The sequence below is a fragment of the Fulmarus glacialis genome, unplaced genomic scaffold, assembly GCF_000690835.1.
Source record: "Fulmarus glacialis isolate BGI_N327 unplaced genomic scaffold, ASM69083v1 scaffold16698, whole genome shotgun sequence".
Lineage (NCBI taxonomy): Eukaryota > Metazoa > Chordata > Aves > Procellariiformes > Procellariidae > Fulmarus > Fulmarus glacialis.
In genome coordinates, this window is record NW_009226627.1 from 14,542 (window position 1) to 36,835 (window position 22,294).

The following is a 22,294-nucleotide window of genomic DNA, read 5'->3' on the forward strand; positions in this document are numbered from 1 at the left end:
GGTCGGTCCTTGCACACCGAACCCACCAGCACTGCGCTGGGTTTGCTGGGACCTCTCTCTTTTCAGCTGGGATGTCTCATGCTCCCTGAACACCAGGAGTCTGCTGAGACACGTCCATACAAGTACAACCGTGTCAGTGTACGGGAAAGGAAGCACGAAAGCAGGAGGGTTTAACTCTGCTACCCCCACAGACCATGCAGCTAAAATTTCACCATATTCTTGGGATGCTGCTATGAATTCACACCCCTTTTTCCTGAGACATCTCCTAGAGCACCAGGACTCCCGTTGGCATCTCCCATATCCCAGTGATGATGCAGAGTTTGGGCTAACGCAAGACTTTTAGTGGGGTGTCCTGTCCAGCAGGATGCCTGGGACTCACTGCACATCATCTTGACCAGCATAACTGGGCAGGAGCTGCCCTCTCAGCGGGTTAGCAGCTGTGCTAAAGCCTTCTAGGTTTTCTAGGATGTATGCACTACCTGCTCCTTGCAGCACCTAAGATACATAAGCACGGGTTAAGCCCCGCTCCCTTGCAACCCGCCATCCCACCCTTTCCCTCCCTCGGTCTGGGGTGGCTTTGGCCAGCTGGTACCTGGAGCAGCTCGAAGGCAGCCAGCAGGTCGCCTGCAGTGGAGTTGCCCCGGTAGATCTGGTAGTACTCCAGCTGCGGGGGGAAGCGCGGCGGGCAGTAGTGCTCATCCGACATCTTCACCACCGGTTTGGCAAAGGTGCGACCCATGAAGTCAGCTTTGCCCTGGAGAGGTGAAGAGAGCGCTTGGGTTTGCTGACCCAACACGAGGTCTCCCAGGTTAGCCCCACAGCTCTCCCCATCGTGGTCAGAACAGGACCAGCCCACTGGGCCTGGGACACCAAAGCTCAGTGCCAGCTTTCATTCCTGGCTTCTTCAGATAAGGGGAAGGAGGTGGCTAGGGCTGGGACAGCAAGGAGGCCAGGGCTGAGCAGCTTTTCTAAAGGGAAAGACTCAGGTAATGTCTCCTTGCCTCCAGCCTCACAAAAGCTCTTGCTTCACTCTCCAAAAATAAGATATCATTAAGTTGAGTCTGAGATCTAATGAGCAGCAGAGGCTGCTCATGCCATGGGAGATGTGGGGGGGACCATCTTCCAAGGGTCGGGAGAGAAGCTGCTTCTCACATCCTCTGCACCATCTGCCTTGTCTCCGACTCAGGAGTGATTGCAGCGTCTAAATCATAAACATTTTCCTTTGCTGGGATTCATCTTACCACTGTGTCCTGGTCATAGATCTCAATGACAATTATGGGAGGGTCATCCCGCATCTCATGAGCTTCTCCATACAGCTCCACATTGTCGAAGACCAGCAGCTGGTCCCAGGTCGGGCAAAGGGTCTCATTGAGAACCTGGAAGAATGGGAGAGGGACTTACTGCTCCAGAGAGGGGCTAAGGCCCTGTGCAAGGGCAGCAGACAGGGCGTTGGTCTCAATTTTCCTGCACCAGAATATTAGCAGTGCTGGGGTGGGCAATGCTTTGAAAATATTTATCTCAGACATTGTGGACAATGTAAAGGCTCCGTTACTTTTAGAATAGTCACCCCAGGTTTCCTTGATAAGCAGTGGAAAGAAAGCAATGTTTTTATGGTGCAATTTGTCTCTTCCTAAGGTGTATGGCTAACACAGACGAGCAGCACTGTACCCTTTAGGGGTCCTTTTGTCTTCACTGTTTATTAAGAGAATTCAGAGTGTTGTGATGCAGATGTGGACACTACAGCTCTCTGCAGTCTACTGGCTATCAATGCCCTCTCCGTCCAGCGCTTTGGTTTGCAGCGCTTTATTGGATCAGAGGGTGAAGGCAGCCGGTGCTATAGAGAGCGCAGGGCTGATGGGGCAGGAGATGGGACAGACCCGCGATAGGATCTGAAGCCCGATCTGAATAGAGGGGGAATTAAAGGTCTGAAACACTTTGCAGATCTTGACCCTTGCAGCTCGCAGTGTTCACCCCTTGCTCTGATGTTTCTGTTTGCTCTGCTTAATTATCTACTTCTTTCCGTAAAATCAGGGTGAAACAGTGCCTTGTGATGGGGCAGCCGCGGGGATGAGTTCTGGGGAATGAGCCCAGCCCTGGCCTGTCTCAGCCATGTGTCAGGCTGCAGCTCCGGTGCCTGGCAGCACTAGTGGGCTGCTGCATGGTTTTTTGGACCACTGAGGCATGGGGTATCTCCCAAGGACTCTTCTGAGAAAAAAAAACCCCAACAGCAGGCAAGCAGACACAAATTATTTCCAGTGTCCACCAGGCTTGGCAGCCCTCAGCCCGGGAAGGGAAGACACAAAAACCACTTTTCAACATGTTCTCCTAACCTGGCAGGTGAATCACGAATCCCACAGGGACACGGGATAGCTGTGTGCTGGTGCGGGGGGGACATGTCGTGAAGGTGTTCCTGGGGAAGGAGCTCCTGGAGACAGTCAAGCCCCAGTGCGGTGGCTGCTTTCCCACCCCAGGACCCCACGATCAACCTAATCCTTGATTCACTAGCAGTCACGAGACCTGTGGCAGGGGAGCAGGATGGAGAGCTGATGGGACATGCAACGCCAGAGCCCAGCCCAGCCCTCCAGGTCAGGAGATGGTGTTTACCTCGGTGCATTGGCTCTGGGAGATGAAGAAGACTCGTGCAAAGGGGTCCGAAAGGCCACTGCTGTCGGCCGCAAATAAGCTCCTGGCTTGGTACATGTGGGCTCGCAGCTGGAAAACCTGCTTCTCTGCAAGAGAGAGGGGAAGCGAGACAGCTTGATACGCATCCCTGGAGCCCAGCGTGGGGCTCAGCCTGCAGAGTGAGGACTCGGGGACACGCTTTTGCTCAGGGTCAGCACTGATGAAGGATATAGGCTCAAAGCATGAGTCCTGAATGGATACGGACTTCCTTGATGTCCTGCTCGTGGTGTGCAGAATGACAGCTTTGAATGGGGTAGGGAAGAGGGTGCACAGCTCCCACACCCCAGCTCCCCGTGGGAGCAGTGGAGGACCTCAGGCTGGGACAGCTGGAATTATTTCCCCCTTAGTTCCTGGAAGCCCTCGGCCCAAGTCATGTCAAGCCAGGCTCCCTCCTGCCCTCTCCATGTCCTGTCCCCAGACCCACTGCAGGCAGGAAGTTCTTACTGGTGTAAAGGAGGCTGATAGGTGGGAAGGATGGCAGGTTTTGGCCTCTGGTGGTCTTCTTCTCCTCAAAGCCACAGGGCAGGCCACTCAAGAAGTCTTTGCGCTGTTTGTTGAGGCCCAGCCACAAATACATCTCCATCTTGGCCTGAACTGTCCAACCAGCAGGTCCAAACCCCCTCTTCCCAGGTAGCTGGGCACAAAGGACAGAAGAGTTTATATGGATATAGGGAAGGCCTTAGAGATGGACAGACCACCTCCTGCAGCAGTCAACTCCTTCTGGTGCATTGCTTTTACCGCTGCCCCTTAAAACCAGGGACCCAGCCCTCATCATTTTGGATCGTGGCACTACTCTGGCTCATGCATTATCTTCTTCCCACCATGTTGGCTTCTTCCTTTTAAGCCAGCATCCTCTCTTGTGGCCAGCTGGATCAAACATCTCTCTCCTTCCAGACTTTTCTCACTTACCGGACTGGGTAAGATCAGTGGTTCATACTTCCTAGCAGCAGACTTCCACCCGTACCAGTAGAGCATGGGTCTGTTTTGCCTAGTATTCAAGCCCCATCAAAATTGGATACACAGCTCTCTCATCTCCATCTCCTGTCCTCCCAGTCTATCCTTCCTCCACCTCCCTCCTCTTGGCTGCAGTTCCCCCAGGAAAGACAGACCAGCACCTTGAGGAAGACGGTCTTCACTTTGGCGCAGTCCTTGCCCATCTCCTCATCCACAATGGAGTAGAGGATATCCTTGGAAGGGATGCGGGCGTAGGCAATGCGCTTGTTGTTGCTCATCATCCAGATGAAGATGTCGGGAATAGTGTGCTGGGGCTGTGAACACCAGCAAAGAGCCCTGTCAGTGTCTCAGCTCTTTCTGACCACTGAGGCACCAGCGGGGCTGGAGACCTTCTGAAGGCAAATTCAACAGATGCCACAGGAGTTGGATCGTACCTATGGCCACATTAGGGCCACTGAAATGGTTTTGAGCCTCCCACTGCAGAAGCTTTTCTGCTTAAGAAAAGCTGCTCAGAGCTAAGCTCAGCAGGGTGAAGCCTAGCAGGAAAGAAACTGGGATTTACATTTGTTCTAGTTTTAGAAAAATTAATTTTGGATTAGAAGACTAAAGATTTTCCTTTTCTCTTCATTCAGTGGCCACAGGGACTGTAGGGCAGGGGCCACACCTTCATTCTTTCCTATGGAAGAGGTTCCCTGTCTGGACAGGTCCCATCACACCTTATAGTCTGGTTTATGTTCTGCTGTGGTGAGTCAAAGCCAAGGAAGACCTTGCTGTAATAAGGGGTACGTGGCTGAGGCTGGGAGCCTGCCACGGGAAATGAGAACAGGAGGTGCAACAGCTACAGCTCCCATGGGGGCCAGTAACCCCCAACGGCTGACCCAGTCCTAAACTGTAAAAATATCAGAGGAATGGTGTAATTTTCTGAAAGAAGGAAAAAATATTTTGCAGATATTTGGAAAATATTTCCTTTGGAAATGCTGTGAGCAACTCTAATATATTGGATTATTATCTCTTACCCGTGAGCTGCAGTGAAGCAAGAGTACCCTCAGCAATAAAAATTAGGTGGTTTGAGTTCTGCAAGAGGACAGGGCTTTATCCCACAGCCCTTCGAAGAGCCAGTTACTTTAACAACTCCCTACCTAGCCAGGATCTGAAATGGCTCCCTGCTGCTGACATCAACGCTGTGTGGACATGTGCCACCTTCCGATGACTGACACAACCAGGGAATTGCATGGCCTTGCCATGGCTGAGGCTGGCAGAAATGCCTTCAGCTCAGCTGCAAGAGGACCCAGCTCTGCTACTGGCTGGGAAGGGCTCTTAAATTTGTTTTAGCACAGACTTGTTCCAAGCCAGCAGCACACAGGCAAGCCTGGGAGACTTGGGGCAGTGTGTAGACTTGGAGTGGCTCCTTGCACAAGACCCGAGCCACCAGAGACCTCTCCTGCCCACAGGGTTTGCAGAGAGGTCTCCATCCATCCCAGGCTGCTGTTGGCATGCTTTGGCCCAGACAGCACCCTCTCTCCGTGCAGAGGGACTCACCTCATCCACCAAGAACCGGAGTTTCTGCAGGAAGTTTTGCACCAGCTTCAGCTTGTCTTTCATGGTGTTCTTCTTCACCTGCGACCGCAGAGTCGTGGCTTGCTGCCCCATGTTCTCCTGTGGTTAAAGGAGAGCCCAGGATATCGCATTAGCAAGAGCAGAATGGAGCACAGAGAAGGGAGCAGCACCAGGCAGGTCCCCGGCGTTTGGGGAAGGATGGTGAGGAGGCAGATGCCTTAATCCCACCATGTGCATCCCGGTGATGGTACTTCTGACACCCGTTCATCAACCTTGGCATAATGCAGGGAGGACCCCTGACAGTGCAGAGACGTCTGTCCCAGTGGAAAGTGTGCAGGACAGAGAGGTGTCAGCTGTGCTTAGGGCATTTTGGGGTGGCTTCTAGCCTGGCGTTAAGGATAGTCTCTCCCCTTCTGCTGTCCCTGCTGTAATTCAGCACCTGACAGTTCAGAAGAGGGGATGTGGAGGCTTTCACATGTTAAATTCATCGCTCGGTAGGATGCAGCTGGCTGCTGGAGCTGGTGTCCTCGGCTGCGCCAGCTGGATAAGCCACCTGCTCTTTGTACATCTCTTCTGCACCTCCAACTCCTTTGCAAGGAGCTGGGCCACTAGCCCCAAACATCTAGGCTATATCCACCCCTGGAGCAGCAGTGCTCTGCAGGGTTCCCCTAAATTACTCCTTCCCAGTTTCCTCAGCTGTTCGACAGAAATGCAGCTCCTCCTCTGTACTCCTGGATTTCTTTCCAGGGCAAAGCAGAGCGTGGTGGAGGGGAGGCAGCGGCACGGACCCAAGTGCCACCTGGGACCTGTGCAAGACCCAAGTGCTCCTGAGCTCCTCTTTTCAGAAATAAACCCCAAACCCTTAATCCACAGAGACTGGAAATCAGCACGCCTAAGGACCAAAGTTCCCCATTGCATTGACAAGGTCCAAGCCCCGTTCATGAATCCTCCTCCCTGCCTGGCTGAATCCCACTTACCAGCTCCCGCATGCAGGATTTGAGCCTCTCCCGGTCCAGCCTCGTGCGGGAAGAGTGGTGCTGGTCCTTGTCAGCCAACGTCACAAAGCGCCTGGTGGAAAAGGTCAGCGGCGTGAATCCCGTGGGAGCCCACGGGCTCTCCCCAAGGAGCCGTGGCCGGCTGGATCTCTGCCAGCAGCAGGACATGTCACTGGAGGGAAATGCCCTCGTTTCCCCCCCACCAGTCTGCAACGCAATCGCGGCCAAATGGCCTGTTTGCACCCAATGCTGAGTGTCTTGCATGGGGTGTAGGTGCCGATCGGGTACCAGCCTGTGGAGGTCACAAGACTGAGGCTTTCACCACTGGTTTGGGGTCTTTGGGGTGCAGATGTAAGCACCACCTCACCCATGCTCCGAGCCAGAAGGCAGCTGATATGCTGTTGTGCCAATGTGATGAAATGCTTGCCCATCATCCAGAGGATAAGGCAAGGTGGGCTTACGCTCACAACCTTCTCCACAGAGAGCAGGGGTCTGCAATGTGCCATCTTTGCCCGTCTTTTACTCACAAGCACCCACTGCTCAGTTCCTCCAGGACCCCTCGGAGCCGGCGCTCCGGGTGCGGCTTCTCCGTCTTGATCATTTCCTGCACGTCGTTGAGCCCTTCCTCCTGCAGCGGCGATGGGGGGAGCAGTGAGGGGGCGGTGGGGCTGAGCCCCGCGGTGGGACAAGGTCCCCCCTGAGGTCCAATCCTGCACAGAGCAGCCCTGTGGGGGCTGCCAGTGGGAAACATCTGCTGCTTCTCCAGACTGGCCTCAGGGCTCAGGTCTGGCACACATTTGGCTGGGGGGACCTGGCTCTGGGTGATGGAAATGGCTCCACTGACCCCCATGAGACTAGCTGGCCAAGGTCCACACTGTCTTGGCTGGACTTGCCAGGCTCTCCCTTTGCAGATCCTGCTGTGACCCTGCCAGCACGGAGCTGTCGCAAAGGCTCCTTGGGAATTAGCTGAGACTACTAAGGAGACTCTGCCACACAAGTGGTCCACCCCTGCAGTCCAGGCGCACAAAGCCTGCTCCCTTTGGTGGGGACCCTTGGGTCCGACCCACAGATAATTCAATGAGCTCCTAGGATTTGGACATTCAAATTGTGGAGCATTTAGCACTGAGAAACTTCCCCCTTTCTGGCACAAGTTTGCCAGTTGGTCCGTGCACTGTCTGTCCCTGCTGCAGAGAGGCGCAGGGAGCCTGGATGTGCCTCGTGCCAGCCCCATGCCCCAAGCTGTCTCCCTCCCTCCCCAGCACATACCAGCTTGTCCGCAATCTTGTCCATGATGTTGGCGTTATACAATCTGCGGCGCTGGTCCTGCCACCAGCTCTTGATATAGATACAGGGCTTCTTCTCAAAGTATGGCAGGTGGAAGTAGTTCCTGCAAGAGGAGGCACAGGAGATGCTCCGTGGTGGTAACGCTCCTGGCCAGGAACAGCCCCTGTCCCACTCCTCTCCTGGAGAGGCAATGCTGCCGTGGGGAGGGGGGTGTATAGGAGGTCAGGCATGGGGGAGAGGGGGCTGATGTGAATTGCACCCTGAAGAACAAAGGCTCCATCTCTCCTCGCACCCTTCCCAACGCCAGACCCGGGGTGGATGGGTGCAGCGCCCAGTTTACCATCTCAGACCTGGTGGCCCAGAGAGAAACTAGGGAAGCTCCCACTCCCACCACCTCACCCATAGCCCAGCAGAGAGCAAACATCTCCAGCGTGGCAGCAGGGTGAGCAGGAAAACCAAAGCATTAACACCCTCTTCTGAAGGCTGGTGAGCACCTCCTGTAGTCCCCTGGCCTTCACAGCAGGCAGAGGTTTCTGCCCTTGGCAGAGCTGACAGTTTCCATATGCTGGTGGGCTGGAGCGGTAATAGTCACGGTGCAGTTAAAGGGAGGATGATGCTGAAGAATGGGCTCATGCTTCTTGGCTGCCTGAGCACTGGCCGTGAGCTGGGATCCACCCAGCGTAAAGCCGCTGCAGATCCTGCTGCACCTGGCATCACCCTTAGTTAAAAACCAGCTTCAGCTCATCCTTCTGAAGCCATCGGGGTGTTTCCAGCCAGGAGATGTCAGCAGAGCCCACGGTTGAGCGTGAAGCTCCCAGCACCCAGGGGTTGGAGACATCTGGGTAAACAGCATGAGAGCCAGGGAACAGGCTCAAAAAGCATCGGTGCTTCATCTCCGTTCGGCATTCACCTTGACAAGGAGCTGGTAAACCAGTGAGGAAACCCCAGGTAGGCACTTTTGTCTGGAGTGCAAATACCCTGGATTCAGTGTGGTTTGTTTCATTTCTCAGTTGAATTAAGTCAGCCAGATAATTCTATTAACATCTATCTACTCGTATAACACAGTTAAAATCCACTTCAAGCATATCTCATCAGGTTAAATCCAATTAGCTTTCCTTAGTACTAGTCCTTTGTATTCAAATCCAGGCTGTGGCTGAAGCCCAGCCCAGACGTCCCAAGACCCTTGTGCTGATCCCGTTCAGTGTGCGGCTTTCTGATCCAGCTGCTTGGGTCAGAAAGCACCCACCAGAATCACTGGTGGGTGTCTGGATTTCATCTGTATTTTAGGGTAACTGCTACCTGCACATCACAAAGCAATTTGTAAAGCGGACACAAAAAAATAGTCTTAATTTTACAGCTGGAAAAACCGAGGCAGGAGGAACAGAAGCGACTTGTCCACTGACAACCAGCTGTGCATCGACAGACCCAGGGTAGGACCCAGTTTCCCAAGTCCTGGTTCTGGTAAACACCAAAGCGTGGCTGTCAACGACTGTAAGCAATGGGGACAGACCGACTGACCAAAAGAGAGATGCTGCAAACTAGGGAGGCTGAGAGGACTTAAAGTCTTTTACCCCAATCTCCTGCCTAACACACGCCCAAGAACTTTTTCCAGCAGTTTTTTGCGTCCTCTCCCCTCTGCGTGTCTGTGACCTTTAAGATCCGAAGTGATGAAGAAAGGCACCTTGCCTCAGCACAAATTACCTCCACTCCCGAAATCTATGCCGTATCTCTAGATGGACTTTGCTTGTCCCCACATGGTGCCCATGATGCTTTTGTATGTCGGGCAGCTAGAGAGAGCACAGATGCAGAGCCCAGACCTCTTCTCCCTGCTGTGTGGTACTGGGTTGTGCCACCGAGGGTGGCAGCGATCCTGGGGAAGGACCTGGTTTTAGGCTGGGTTTCTGAATGTACGAAACATACGTATGGGAGGGAACCCGTTTTTTTCAGTGCCCACCAATGATTTTTTTAATCCACTGTTTAACTTCATCCCTATTTGCCGTAGGGGAAGAGCACTAAAGGTATCAGATAGCCATGAGTTTTGGGTGCATATCTGGCCAGGTGGATGAAGGATGTCCTCTGAGGGTAGCCTGGGAGGTAAATTCAGCCCTTATTGGACATCAGGAGTGCTCAGAACTGGGTGGACGTTCAGCTGGCAGACTGTAGTATCTGAGACGAGGTATCTACACGTGGTATCTAATCTCCCTTTACAGGGCATGGAGATCTGGTCCCCACTGCGGCTCCCAGATCTGTTTGGCTGAATGACTCCAGGCCCCGTGGTGGCACTGACTTCACCTCTGACTTCAGCTCTGCAGACAGCGGTGGGAGCTCGGACACCCAGCGCGTGTGGCAACACCTACAGACCATGTGTGAATTGAGGGCCACACACATCTCTGCCCAGTGGCACTTCAGTGGCCAGGCGGGCATGCTTACCTGTCTGTGACCAGGGGCTTCATGGGTTGAGATGAGGAAACAGAAACCAGCTCTCCATCCTCATCCCCTTCATCCTCACTTGAGTTCTGGAGCAGCTCGGACTCCTCCTGGTCTCCATCCCCTCCCTCTTTCTTCCTCCGCAGGATAGGTTTGGTCATGCCATCGATCTGGTTCCCATAGTTACCTCAAGAAAAAATGTGAAATAAAGTCACAGGGTTGTAACTCCAGTTGGGCCCAATCTCTTGGCTTTAATTCAGGCTGGGGAGAAGTTTTCTCTGCAGGAACTATGGGGGACAGTGGAGTTCAACTCTCCGAAACCATGCCCAGGAGCCGTAAATTAGTGATGAGTGTCCGTCCCTTGCTCCCGTCCCCTCTCAAGCCAGTAGCAATACACACCCTCCCTTTGGTGCTCAGCCTCAGGAGGCACAAAGCCAGGGTGAAAGAGGGAGCAGGTCCACTGGCCACAGCACAGCACGCACACAACAGATGATTTGGGGCCCCACATAGCTTTGCAGGTGAAGTAGCCATCACCTTCTCCCTAAACTGAGAGCCCTGCATGCTCTAGCGTATGTTAGCATGGAAAATGGGGAATAGACCCTGCTCTTGGCCTCATATCCTGCATTCCCTGCCAAGCATGCTTCAAAACCACCCTCCCCAAAAAACAGCCAACCTATTGTGACCTCGAAGTTGATGGGTTTGTCACCAATCTTCCTGTCAATCATGGTAGCTTCCAGGAAGGCTCCAAAAAGAAAGAACTCCTCCATCTTCCCAGTGCAGTTCTGCAGGAGAAATCCCGGGGATCAGGGTTGAGGTCAGCGGAGGGACACCGAGGAGGGCAGGTCCCCTTGGGCAGAGGGTGCATCACCTGGCACCTCTGAGCACCCTCATGGGCTTTTGGAGGTGCCACTGCTTGAGATTTCAAGGGGACCATGAGGGTTTTCTCTCCCCCAGCCTGAGCCATCTCTAGGCTCATTGCAGAGAGAGTTTAACTAAAGATTTTAGCCTAACTTTTAAATGTGTTGGCTTAACTGAGATCAGTCATCCCTTGCACGTGAGGAACTGTCTCAGGGACATTCAGGAACACGAGCCCGAGTTCACTCACAAATTGAATTAATCAAACCACATCAATCCTTCTGCCTGGATGTTCTTTCAGAACTGGAATGGCTTTATTTCCAGGTTGCTTCGTTTCCCCTGGAGGTGAATTAAAGCCACTTTACTTCTGAAGGAGAGCTTCCACACAGAGGGTGCGCTGCCGTCAGACTTCTCCATGTCTACTTCACACCCTTGGCTCATATGGATTGACTTATGTGGGCATCCGCAGGTAGGATGAGCCTGGATGTGCCTGTTTATGCATGTCAGGACTCAAGCTGTGGGGCTTCTCTTGTCAGGAAACAGCCACTCAATTTCTCTGACCAGTTCCACCCTGCCAGAATTGCTTGGGAAATAGATTAGATTCTTGGCTTCTGTTTGAAACCCATCTTCAGGATAGGAGTGAGACAGCTGGCATTAGGAGATGGCTCTCTTTGTCCTTGTCTAACTCCCAACTGGAGAAACATCTCAAAGTTTAGGATCCTCCCTCACTCAGATATTCTTTCTGCCCAGCACTCCTAAGAGAGGTGAGCATTTGAATGATCATAAGATCTGAAATCCTCGCAAGATTTTCATTGTGCTGGGGGATCCAGAATACTTAGGACAACACTAAATGAAATCCTCGATTTGTGAGACCAAAGATAAAAAAAAACCAAGAGGCCTGAGACCCAGGACTCACCACTGGCAGCTGTAGGCTTAGGGACGACTTACGTCAGCAATTGATGTGGCCTGCTCGACTTGCACCTCAGTGGAGCTGTTGATCTCCGGGTTGGTGGTGTCCAAGATCTCCACAGCAAGACTCATCAAAAGCCTGGCCCGGAAGGAGACGCCTTCACCCAGACCCTCGTTCAGCTCTTGGTGCTCATCCATCAGGGTGTAGTTCCGAGTGGAGCCATACATGTTCACCCATGCGGGGCCAAAGGTGGGCAGGAAGCCTGCAGTAGGGAAGGGGATGTGCAAGGAGGGCATGTCTTTGCCTCAGGATACAAACTCACTCATGGATTGGCATCACGTTCCTGGTCTGTGTACGGTGACGCAGGCTTGAATATGCATGTATGTGTGCATGGAATTGCATGATTACAACCATACATGGAGACAGTTTTGCAGTGGAGGCAGTGGTGGGAACTGTGCAGTGCATCAGCCCAAAGACAGAGGGGAGTCTCCCATTGGGCAAGTTTCCCAATGTGAGTGTCAAGAAAAAAGAACCCCCCCCATTAGTCCCCTTTCTAGAGCCATCTTTGGCTTCACATTGGTCCTGCCCACGTATGCTGGTGTGTTCATGTGTGCGTGAATGGGGGAACCTGTCAGATATTCATCCATTCATGGCAATGAATTTTTTGTGCTTGGGTGTCTTTGCTTTCAAAGGCTGGAGGCTTGTGACGGGGCTTGGTTTTCAAAGAGCACTGACCTCAGAGGACCACTGCAGTGAATCGAGGTCTCTCTGGCTGGGCACCAAGAAGCAGCTGTCTCCAGGGGTGGGGAAGGACCCTAGGCTATTTTGCTAACTCTCTGACAAAGGGATGTCTCTCTACCATGAAGAAGGCAGCTCAGTCTGCCCCCTGCCTTAGCTTTACCTTTGTCTCCTTCATTAGAGATCTTCCGCAAATCAATGAAATGGGTACCAATGGCCACATCGTTGACTTTGTCCGAGTCTCGGATCTGGATCTTTATCCGCTTGCACAATGGGGGGAACATTTCCGTGAAGACTATTTGCTCGTTCCAGAGAGGTTCATAGCTGCTTTTTTGTATGGATGTCTTCCCCTGCCGAATGGGAGGAGATAGATGTTTGACAAAGGTTTGAGCTCCCAAGCCATCCCTCACAACCTGTACTGCTCCCTTACTAACGACCACTGAAACACGCATTCTGTCTTGTGACTCTCCTCTCCCAAGTAACAAGCTCCTTTCCTCAACTGGAGAGTGCTGCAAACCCATCATAGTCTGCACAAGAGAGGGGAAACATAGCAAACAAAGCAGCTTTCCCCTGCATCTCAGCATCTACATGCCAGAAGAACTGAGATCATCTCTGGCCAGATGCACAATGGCTGGTCCCGCTCATGTTACCTCCCAGGGTCACCCTGGTACCGCACGCAGCTTGCTTACCTTCTGCCCTGCAAAGACCACCTGCACGTAGGGGTCTACCAAGTCCTTGTTCTCCCCAATGAGAGCCTTCTTCACGTTGGCCATGATGCTGGTGTTCATACGGGGCAGCCCCTCTGCTCGATAGATCTTGATGTAGAAACGAGCCCACTGCCTCTCTGGAGGGACCCCATCCGGGAGGAGGAGGTTCCTGCAACATCAACGGATAGGGTTGGAAACAGCTGCTGGGGCTGGCAGGTTTGTCAGGAGAGGCTTACCAAAGAGGGAGAAGCTGCCCCACTTTCTGTTCTGAGCACAGGCTCTGTGGAGTGGAAAGACAAATGTTTCTGCAGCCACACGTTTTATCGCTGTCCTGTTTCTGCCCATCCTCCTGTTTTGGGATGGGGAGTGGTGGTTTCATAAGCAAAATCTTAGAGAGCCCCCTGAGGTGCCCCTGGGACAATGTGCATTCCACTACAGGGATATAATCATTATTGTCAGTGGAGTCTAGAGGACAATTAAACTCAGCCTAATTTAGATGTCTAAAGCAGGCCAGATGAATGGGACGTTAGAAGAGCCTTTTTTCTTTATCAGGGCACAAGGGGAGCTGGGGTGATTATTTTGGGGGGAGGCTTGAACTTCACCAAGTTGTTCCTCTTGGCATACGTGGCTTTCCTCTTCCGGAGGAAGAAATGAGAGCCATAGGGGATGCTGCGAACAAAACAATTTCTAGAGGAGTTGCTGGAGTTGTCCATGAAAAAGTGGCATAATATCACCACTACAGTATGGAATGATGACCCAAAATGGTCCAGGTGGTGCCTCGAGCTCCTGAGTCCCCAGTAAGTCAAGAGAGCTGCACTGGCATTTTGCTATTAGTCTGGGTTTCTGACTATGTGGTGAGAGGCTGAGAGGTAGACTTGAAAGCCTGTGGTTGCACTTGGAGATATTTAATTAGCCTGAAATGTTTTGGGGCTGGAATTAAGTTTTAAACTCTCCTGATTTTTCTTCCATGGCCTTTTAGGTGCTCTGGGGAGTCACGGAGCCCTGCCCATCCACGCAGCCTGGGAAACCTCATCCAAACCTCCCTGCTCTGCCCTGGCAGTGAGTGATGAGACCCCATCCCATCCAAGGGCCAACAGCAGCATTAGGTAAACAGTGGGGACATCAGGTGGGTTGACATCAGGCTGGCGTTGGTATAGAGAGCTCAACAACCAGCACATGGTCTGACCTGGTAGAAATGGCTGGTCTATACTTGATATGACCTGGATTTGCACCAGTAATCTGCCACATGTTCTCTCTTTTCAGCAACTTATTTGGTCCCTCTGGTTTCATTACACACGGAAAGTATGGGTACTAGAAGGGCTATCGGCCTCATCCAGAAGGGATGCTGTCCTCATTGCACAATCCAAGGTGAAGAGACATGAAAAGTCATTCCCAAGCAAGGCTATGTGAAGCTGGCTCTGCAGATCCTTACCCTTCAATATCATCCTCGTCCGTCTCATTGGCTTTGTGTGGTGTCTTGATGTTGTCCCCTTTCCCTAAAAAAACGTCAGGCAACCTTTCAGCCCGGCGGTGAGATCCTCGGGGTCGGAAAGGATGGCCCATTTGTGGTAGAACTGGTGCTCTGGAAGCCAGGGGACAAGAGAGTCATTTATCAGAATGAGACACAGCAATTACCGTGAGGACTGGAAATGTAAGAGACATCTTCAGGTGTGACAAATTCAGACAGAAACCCCTGAAAAATTTATTAGAAAGATGTGTCTCATGTTGAAGACCCAGAAGGAATGGGATAAACTGTCTGAAGGGGGGTGGAGTCTCCATCACTGGAAGTCACCATCCCTGGAGGTATTTAAAAGACGTGTAGATGTGGCGCTTAGGGACATGGTTTAGTGGTGGACTTGGTGGTGTTGGGTTGACGGTTGGACTCAATGATCTTAAGGGTCTTTTCCAACCTGATTCTATGATTCTAAGTCTGTAAGGCCTCACATGCCTTTTGGATGGTGTTAGAAAGACTTCATCCTTCTGTGGAGCAGAGAACCAGACTAGATGCTCCCTTAAGGTCCCCCCAGCATCATTTGCTGACCAGCCCTGAAGTGCAGATTCTGGAGGCTTCATTTACTTCTTAGCTCTCAGGCTTATTTATAGAGGCAGAATGCTGCAATAGGCGTAGACATAGGAGCAAGGGAAAAAACCACCTGCAGTGATTTTGGAGGTCTCTTTTCTGAAGGGGTGGTGTGTGTTCAGCTCTGGCATGCTGCGAGCACCGGGCCCTCAAAGGGGCATTGCTGTTCTGTTTATCATCAGTGAGCAACACGACAGCAGCTCTAATCAACCTCTCGATCTTTTCCGTTGCACATCAGGCATCTTCATTTCTTGGTTTAAATGCCGGCCACAGAGGGCAAGAAGCATCCCATGACCTCCAGCTATCTGGAAGGTCGATATCTTGCCTAAGCAAGTCGCCGTGGGCTTCCTTCCTCAGCCGGTCAGTGGACAGAGACCAGCACACCCAGAAGGCATCTCAGCCTCTGGCTGTAACTCCTCCTTTCAGGGTGGGATACACAACCTTCTCTGGAGGTGCTGAGTGCTCTTTCCTGACCGCAGAGGGTAGCCCAGGCGACTTGCTTATATCTAGGATACTAAAATTAAGTTAGATAAGCATCACCCAAGGAAACTAGCACCTGCCTGGCTGCCTTGCAAGGACATTTATTCAATGGTGCAGGTAGGCACGTGGGACTGGTTGCGAACAGCGTTTACATACCAGGTTGGGTATAAACGGTTCCAACGTCCATCTTGAAGGAGCCTACCAAAGTCCCACTGCGCAAGAGGTTTTTTGAGTGGATTACCTAGAAATCGAGAGGGGAAAACAGGTCAGACTTTCTTCCATGCCCTGGAAGCCGTAAGGCTCTTTCCAGAGATGTTCAGTGTCAGATGGGAAAGGAGCTGATGCATTTTCCTTGGTCTGTATAAGGACACTAAGAGGCACGGTGGGGTTGGCAGCTCTTGCTTAGCAGTCTTGCAGACAACTGTATACTTGGATTGAATAGAAAAAAATGCAAAGAAATTCATCTTTGAAACAAGATGTAGTTTTCCAGCCATGATGGCAACAAACACTGGGACATTTACCTGAAGGAAAGGTCTTTAGGATGCTCGAAATCTATGGTCTAAATTCACTTTGTGGGAGAAATTGTACAGCCGGTCTGCGCACGGGATAGATATAGATACTCCTAATTAGTGTGCTTTGGTCAGTGAATGTGCAAATCTTGTTCATCGCCCTCCTCCATGGCTGCGGGGAGGGCTGCAGTCTCTGCTTTGCTCTCAGCATCTGCAGTCCTGAATTTCCACAATAGCTCCGCCAGTCTCACGCCTCAGGAGATCCTCTGGCAGGCTCGGGAAGGTCTTGCTTCTCCCCAAGCCTAAACACCTCCCGAGACAGGTTTAATTCTGCCTGGCTCTGAAATACCAGAGATCAGCCATGGAGGGAGATAGTGAATGCCGGAGTGGAGCTGTGTGGTCCCAGCAATGAAGGTCAGCGACAAAAAGAGGGACTGGGGGTCTGCAAAAGAGGTGAGGCTCGTAGGACCGAAAACCTCGGCTCCTGCTGGGGGTCTCACATCAAGGACCTTAGATCCATCCCCAGTGCATACGCAAAACGGGCTGATTTCTTCCAAAGCCCCGTGAGAAGGATAAACACAACCATGCTCACTTACGGACAGCTTGATGATCTTGTCGAACATGACATCTGGGGGGACATGGAAATCGAAGACGAAGTACTGAAAGGGAAAAAAAAACAGGAGAGACGCGGTGGGCTCCTTTTGGATTGAGAAACAGTATTGCGATGCGCGCTTCAGGAGGAGAGGCTGTGACTGCCTGGGGGACATGTCACAGCAGGGACGGAGCCGTGTGAGCCCCAACACTGACAACCTCTGCAGTCTGATGAACAAGGAAGCACTAACTTCTTGGAAAAACAGAATAATTTAGCACAGATCAAGTCAGTGCACTTTTTACCATTTTTTTTTTGCAAAATACCGGAGGGCAAAGGCTTCATTTCTCCTTCTGTGTGGTTGAGATTTCGTCTTATTCCGACAAGAGATGATAGAAGAAAAAAAGAAAAAAACCCCAAGTGACAAGAAATTACATTTAATTGACTAACGGCAACATAGACCCCGAGGAGCAGGTAGCCCTGAGCACCGCAGGAGAACAGACCCACCTCATTGTAGTAAGGGCAGTTGGTCGATTCTTTCATGGATGTGTATTTCTTTTCCTCTCCAACCTCCACGCAAACCACGGGGTCCATGTTGAGCCCAACCAGCTGCCGGGCCTCGATGATGGTGATGCTGACCTGGGGAGAGGGATTCATGTGCCTTCACCTCCTGAGAGCAGCATCAGATGCCGCTCACTGCCTTAACCCATCTCCCCATCTCCCGTTTTTTGAGGCATTTTCAGTGCAACGGTGGCAGATCTGGGATCTACCAGTCACACCAAGGACACCGGGCTGCTCGGACAAGCCTGAGCAAGCTGCAACGCGGTGTGGGATGCAGGAGACCCCGGGCATCCCTGTTGCTTCAGCCCCAGAGCATGGGTGGCTTCACGCTAGGTGTAAAGTCAAATGGATTTAGCTAAGCTGTGGGAGCGGAGCTCGGTTGGTGAGACTGAGACTTGTTTCTGCTAGAAAGCACAAAGGGATGATCATGGTAGGTCCCTTCCAACTGAAATATTCTATTCTATTATTTATTATTTCTGGAGTATTCCCCACCATTTAGATAGTACAGAAATTTTTCCTAATGTCCAGAAAGAGTGGTCAGGCCTTGGAACAGGCTGCCCAGGGAAGTGGTGGAGTCCCCATCCCTGGAAGTATTTAAAAGACGTGTAGATGAGGCGCTTAGGGACATGGTGTAGTGGGCATGGTGGTGTTGGGTTGACGGTTGGACTCGATGATCTTAGAGGTCTTTTCCAACCTTAATGATTCTATGATTCTATAATTTCATGGTTCAACCCTCCTATATGCATACATACACACGTGCCATTTTATTTAAAATAATTACTCCTGTATGTGGTATATGAAAAATAAACTACTTTCAACAGAATATGAGCAAATCATCCAGATGAAAAATTTGCATGTATTTACGACACAGAAGTTTGTCATTCACAATTCAATCCACCTTGTGACATTAAATTACTATTAGGTATTTAGATCGTATCTAAATTCCTTCCTTGCAATATTAAATTAATATTAGGAATTCCTGCTCGGATTATACCTAAATTTCTTAATTTAACTAAAAAACATAAGGTGTGATTTCATGTAGGTACCAAATCTTTTCAATTCCCAGCAGCCATTTTTCTAGAGTAATCTTCAAAAAATCTATCACAAGTTGCTGGTAGGACAGGTAACCTCCAAGTTTCAAGGCCTAGTGAATTTGGGTATAATTTAAAATTATTATTTTAAAATAACATGAGCTCTCAGCCCTGGATCCCTTGAAGCCCAACAGATGAGTTAATTTACACATGCCTTCTCAAGCTATCATTAATTATTTTTGTAACTTGAACTCAGCTTTATCTTAGATCATGTAATAATGGAAAACAGAAATCTATTAAAAAATTGAACTATTATCTTTGTGGGTAAATTTGGGGAAATTTCATTTTGGTAACATATTAAGAGCCTTGACTTTCAATCGGATTTCTCTTTAAAAGTCCGTGCAAAAAAAAAAAAAAAAAAAAAAGAAAAACGATAATTTAAGCTGAAATATTCTATTCTATTCTAAAGCGCTTCTAAAAGGCAGCGGGTAACGGGTAGCTGAGCCCTCTGAGGAAGGGGGCAAGGCTGCCCGGCATTTATCATCGCACAATTATTATCTGACTTGGCGCAGAGGAGCTGCGGTGCAAACGCAACCTCCGATCCCACGCCCGGCGCTGCAGCGGCTGCGGAAGCCGGCTCAGGCTCATTCCTCACGTGCAGCGTGGCAAGGTGCGTGGAAACACCCCAAAGGTTTGCAGCCAGGGTGATCGCCGCACCGAGACCTCCCCTCCACCCCTGCCCGGACCCACACCGGCTCCTGGAGATGGCTTTGCTGGGCACCAGCCTTCATTAACGCTGCGTCCCCGCATCCCAGCCCCTCCGCTGCCACAGACCGAGGCGGTGTCCTGAGGTTTCCCAGGGATGGGGCCTGGAAGATCAAGTCCTTTCCTCTTAGTTCTCAGATGTTCCACACAAGCCGGTTGTCACAGGAAAGCAGACATACGGCGGTCAGCCAGGCACCTACCTTGCTCAGGAACCAGCCTAGCGCGGCAGATCCTGTTATACTCCAGAAATTAGCCATTCCCCATTAAGACCAACCTTGTGGTCCTCCTGTTTGCAGTGGCCAAATAACTGGACCTTGTGTTCCTTCTGCCTCTTGTTGTAATTTGTTTTGCACCTTCCCCCTCCTCTTTATGTTCCCCCCTCCTGAACCAAGCACGCTCATTCCCTGGAAGCCTCACAATTTGGTCTGCAGCGGATGTGGCGAATGCTCTGCAATAAATCTCTAACAAAAATCATTATTTGCATTGCTCCGAGATATCCCCCGCAACGTGTTGCTGTGCTGAGAGGCGAGGACATAAAGCTAAATCGCTGCTGAATCAGCACGACTTGGCGAAAATGAGAAGAGCCAATTTATGAATCACACTGGCACCGACTAGTAAAAGAAAAGGGAGCTGCATGGATCATCTGAGCCTTGGGAAACGAAACGCGCGGTTCTTCTAACTCTAGATAAAGTGGCAGGGACGGAGCACCGCTGAACGGGACCAGCCTACCCGAGGAAATCCAGTCAGGAACCCACTGCCGGCCAGGGCTCACCGATCTGGAATACTAATCAGCACACTGAAAGCTCTTGGGAAGCAAGAGAAGTGTGTTGGAGATAGCCTGTTTCAATCACAGGTTAATTTGGGCTTTCTGGGCTTCATACGATGGAGAGCAAAACCAGTTAATTACTTAATCTCGAGCTTATCGCTCGACCATTCAAGCCAGCTCTTGGGAAGTCGTGCTTTTCGAGTGCAGCGCGTTGAAACCCAGCACGAACTTGTTGCCTGCAAAACAGTCCCCCCACCCCCTGGGTTGTGACCCCCGCGAGCCGAGGTTGGGGTCACCACGTTGTCACCTACCTGGTAATCCATTGGCCTCCCAGCGCTCGGCTCCATTTTGATGTCAGGCTTGGACCTTCGGAGGGGCAGAAGAAACGCTCAGTCAAACCACAGATGGACTTGCTGCAAGCTGTGACAGAGCACTGGCAGGGTCACCCCTCAAAGCTCCTGCCCTCTTTGAATCTGAGGAATATAAACCCTGGGGGCTGGGGAACCCCACTGAACATTGGTGCTCTTTGCAGCAGGTCAAGTATTTCCAAAAAACCACCGGCTGCGTGGGGCAATGTGATGTCCAACATAGAGGGGACGTGTGGTTGTGGGGTGTCTGCCAAGGTGCCCTTGCCTTGCACAAGCTCACATCTGGCCCTCACCTCTTATTCGAGACGTTGGTGGTGACAGCTGTGACGGAGGCCAAGGAGATGGCGTCTGGCTCCAGTCCACATCCCTGTCTCATGGCTTTTCGGTCCAAGTCTTCTGCCTCCAAAACAGCAGGTTCATCTGCATAAAGGAGACAAAAGAATGTCTCTTATTGTTTCCACTCGGTGAATAATTAAAGGCGAAGAGAAAGGTAACCAATATGTCCTACCGACCTCACCTGATAATACAAAGAACAATGGTCACCGGGTCAGGTCACAGATAGCCTGGTCTAAAAAGGGATTAAAAAAGACATATTGCCTCCTGTGACACATTGTTCCGCCTGGGCAGCATGCCTGTGTATGGTTTTGTGAAGGCAAAACAGAAGGTGACAAACACCCCAGACTTCAAGGGGTGAAAGAGCATTTGAGCAAGTGTTGCAGCTCTGGTACCAGAAGAGCCGTTGCAAAGACAACCAACTGTCTAGCTTTGGGGTAGAGAGAGAGGTCTGAAAAAACAGGAGAAAGGGGTCATTTCCCAAGAAGAAAAATTGCTGCAGGGAGGGTCAAGACCCCAGATCCCACAGGCACTGAGACACAGCTGCATTGTCCACCGGTTTGCGTTTCTATTGGAAGAAGTTGCTGAGATACTCCTTTCCTGCGCACAATCCCTGCACGTGTCGTGCCTGCCCCTCCTGCCTTTGCTCTGGTCAAGAAATGACCACAAAGCAGCAAGGATTTGTTTTTCTGTTGGGCCAAAAACACCAGTATAGCTGTTGGGTCACTGGTTTGCTTTGGTGGCACAGCTGTACGAATTCACTCGTACAGCATAGAATCATAGAATCATTAAGGTTGGAAAAGACCTCCAAGATCATCGAGTCCAACCGTCAACCCAACACCCCCATGCCCACTAAACCATGTCCCTAAGCGCCTCATCTACACGTCTTTTAAATACTTCCAGGGATGGTGACTCCACCACTTCCCTGGGCAGCCTGTTCCAAGGCCTGACCACTCTTTCAGTAAAGAAGTTTTTCCTAATGTCCAGCCTAAACCTCCCTTGGCGCAACTTGAGGCCATTTCCTCTCGTCCTGTCGCTGGTTACTTGGCAGAAGAGACCAACCCCCACCTCGCTCCAACCTCCTTTCAGGTAGTTGTAGAGCGCGATGAGGTCTCCCCTCAGCCTCCTCTTCTCCAGGCTAAACAGCCCCAGTTCCCTCAGCCGCTCCTCATCAGACTTGTGCTCCAGACCCTTCGACAGCTTCGTTGCCCTTCTCTGGACACGCTCCCGCACCTCAGTGTCCTTCTTGGAGTGAGGGGCCCAAAACTGAACACAGGATTCGAGGTGCGGCCTCACCAGGGCCGAGTACAGGGGCACGATCCCCTCCCTCCTCCTGCTGGCCACACTAGTTCTGATACAGGCCAGGATGCCGTTGGCCTTCTTGGCCACCTGGGCACACTGCCGGCTCATGTTCAGCCGGCTGTCAACCAGCACCATAGTCTGGCCTGTTTTTGTGAGACAACATGGGCTTCAGCTGAAGCAAGGGAGTTCTAGGCTGGGCGTTAGGAAACACTCTCCATCAGGATGGAGAGAGACACACTGCTGAAGGTTGGGTGGGGAAAGGGTGTCCTCAACTCAACTGGCAGTTTTTGAGATTGAATCAGAGTCACACCAGCCGGGAAGGATCTAAGTGGGTTCGATCCTGCCACGTGCGGGTGGGCGGACAGACTTGCACCCTCCCAGCTTGGTTTTCAGTGATTCAG

At 51.4% G+C, this 22,294-nt stretch overlaps 1 protein-coding gene across 1 annotated transcript in view; it reads right to left on the reverse strand.

The window, feature by feature from the left end:
• The window catches only part of LOC104080472 (otoferlin-like), a gene marked incomplete at both ends in the record, with an annotated part of 66,507 nt that overhangs the window by 14,531 nt on the left and 29,682 nt on the right, over positions 1-22,294 (reverse strand). The window contains 21 exon segments of the mRNA XM_009582871.1: positions 593-754; positions 1,242-1,376; positions 2,605-2,729; positions 3,127-3,316; positions 3,798-3,950; positions 5,176-5,292; positions 6,171-6,261; positions 6,716-6,816; positions 7,455-7,575; positions 9,903-10,086; positions 10,573-10,681; positions 11,703-11,926; positions 12,566-12,752; positions 13,092-13,278; positions 14,542-14,617; positions 14,620-14,691; positions 15,826-15,910; positions 16,775-16,837; positions 17,275-17,406; positions 20,202-20,256; positions 20,552-20,678. Coding sequence (XP_009581166.1) covers positions 593-754; positions 1,242-1,376; positions 2,605-2,729; positions 3,127-3,316; positions 3,798-3,950; positions 5,176-5,292; positions 6,171-6,261; positions 6,716-6,816; positions 7,455-7,575; positions 9,903-10,086; positions 10,573-10,681; positions 11,703-11,926; positions 12,566-12,752; positions 13,092-13,278; positions 14,542-14,617; positions 14,620-14,691; positions 15,826-15,910; positions 16,775-16,837; positions 17,275-17,406; positions 20,202-20,256; positions 20,552-20,678 — 2,696 coding nt within the window.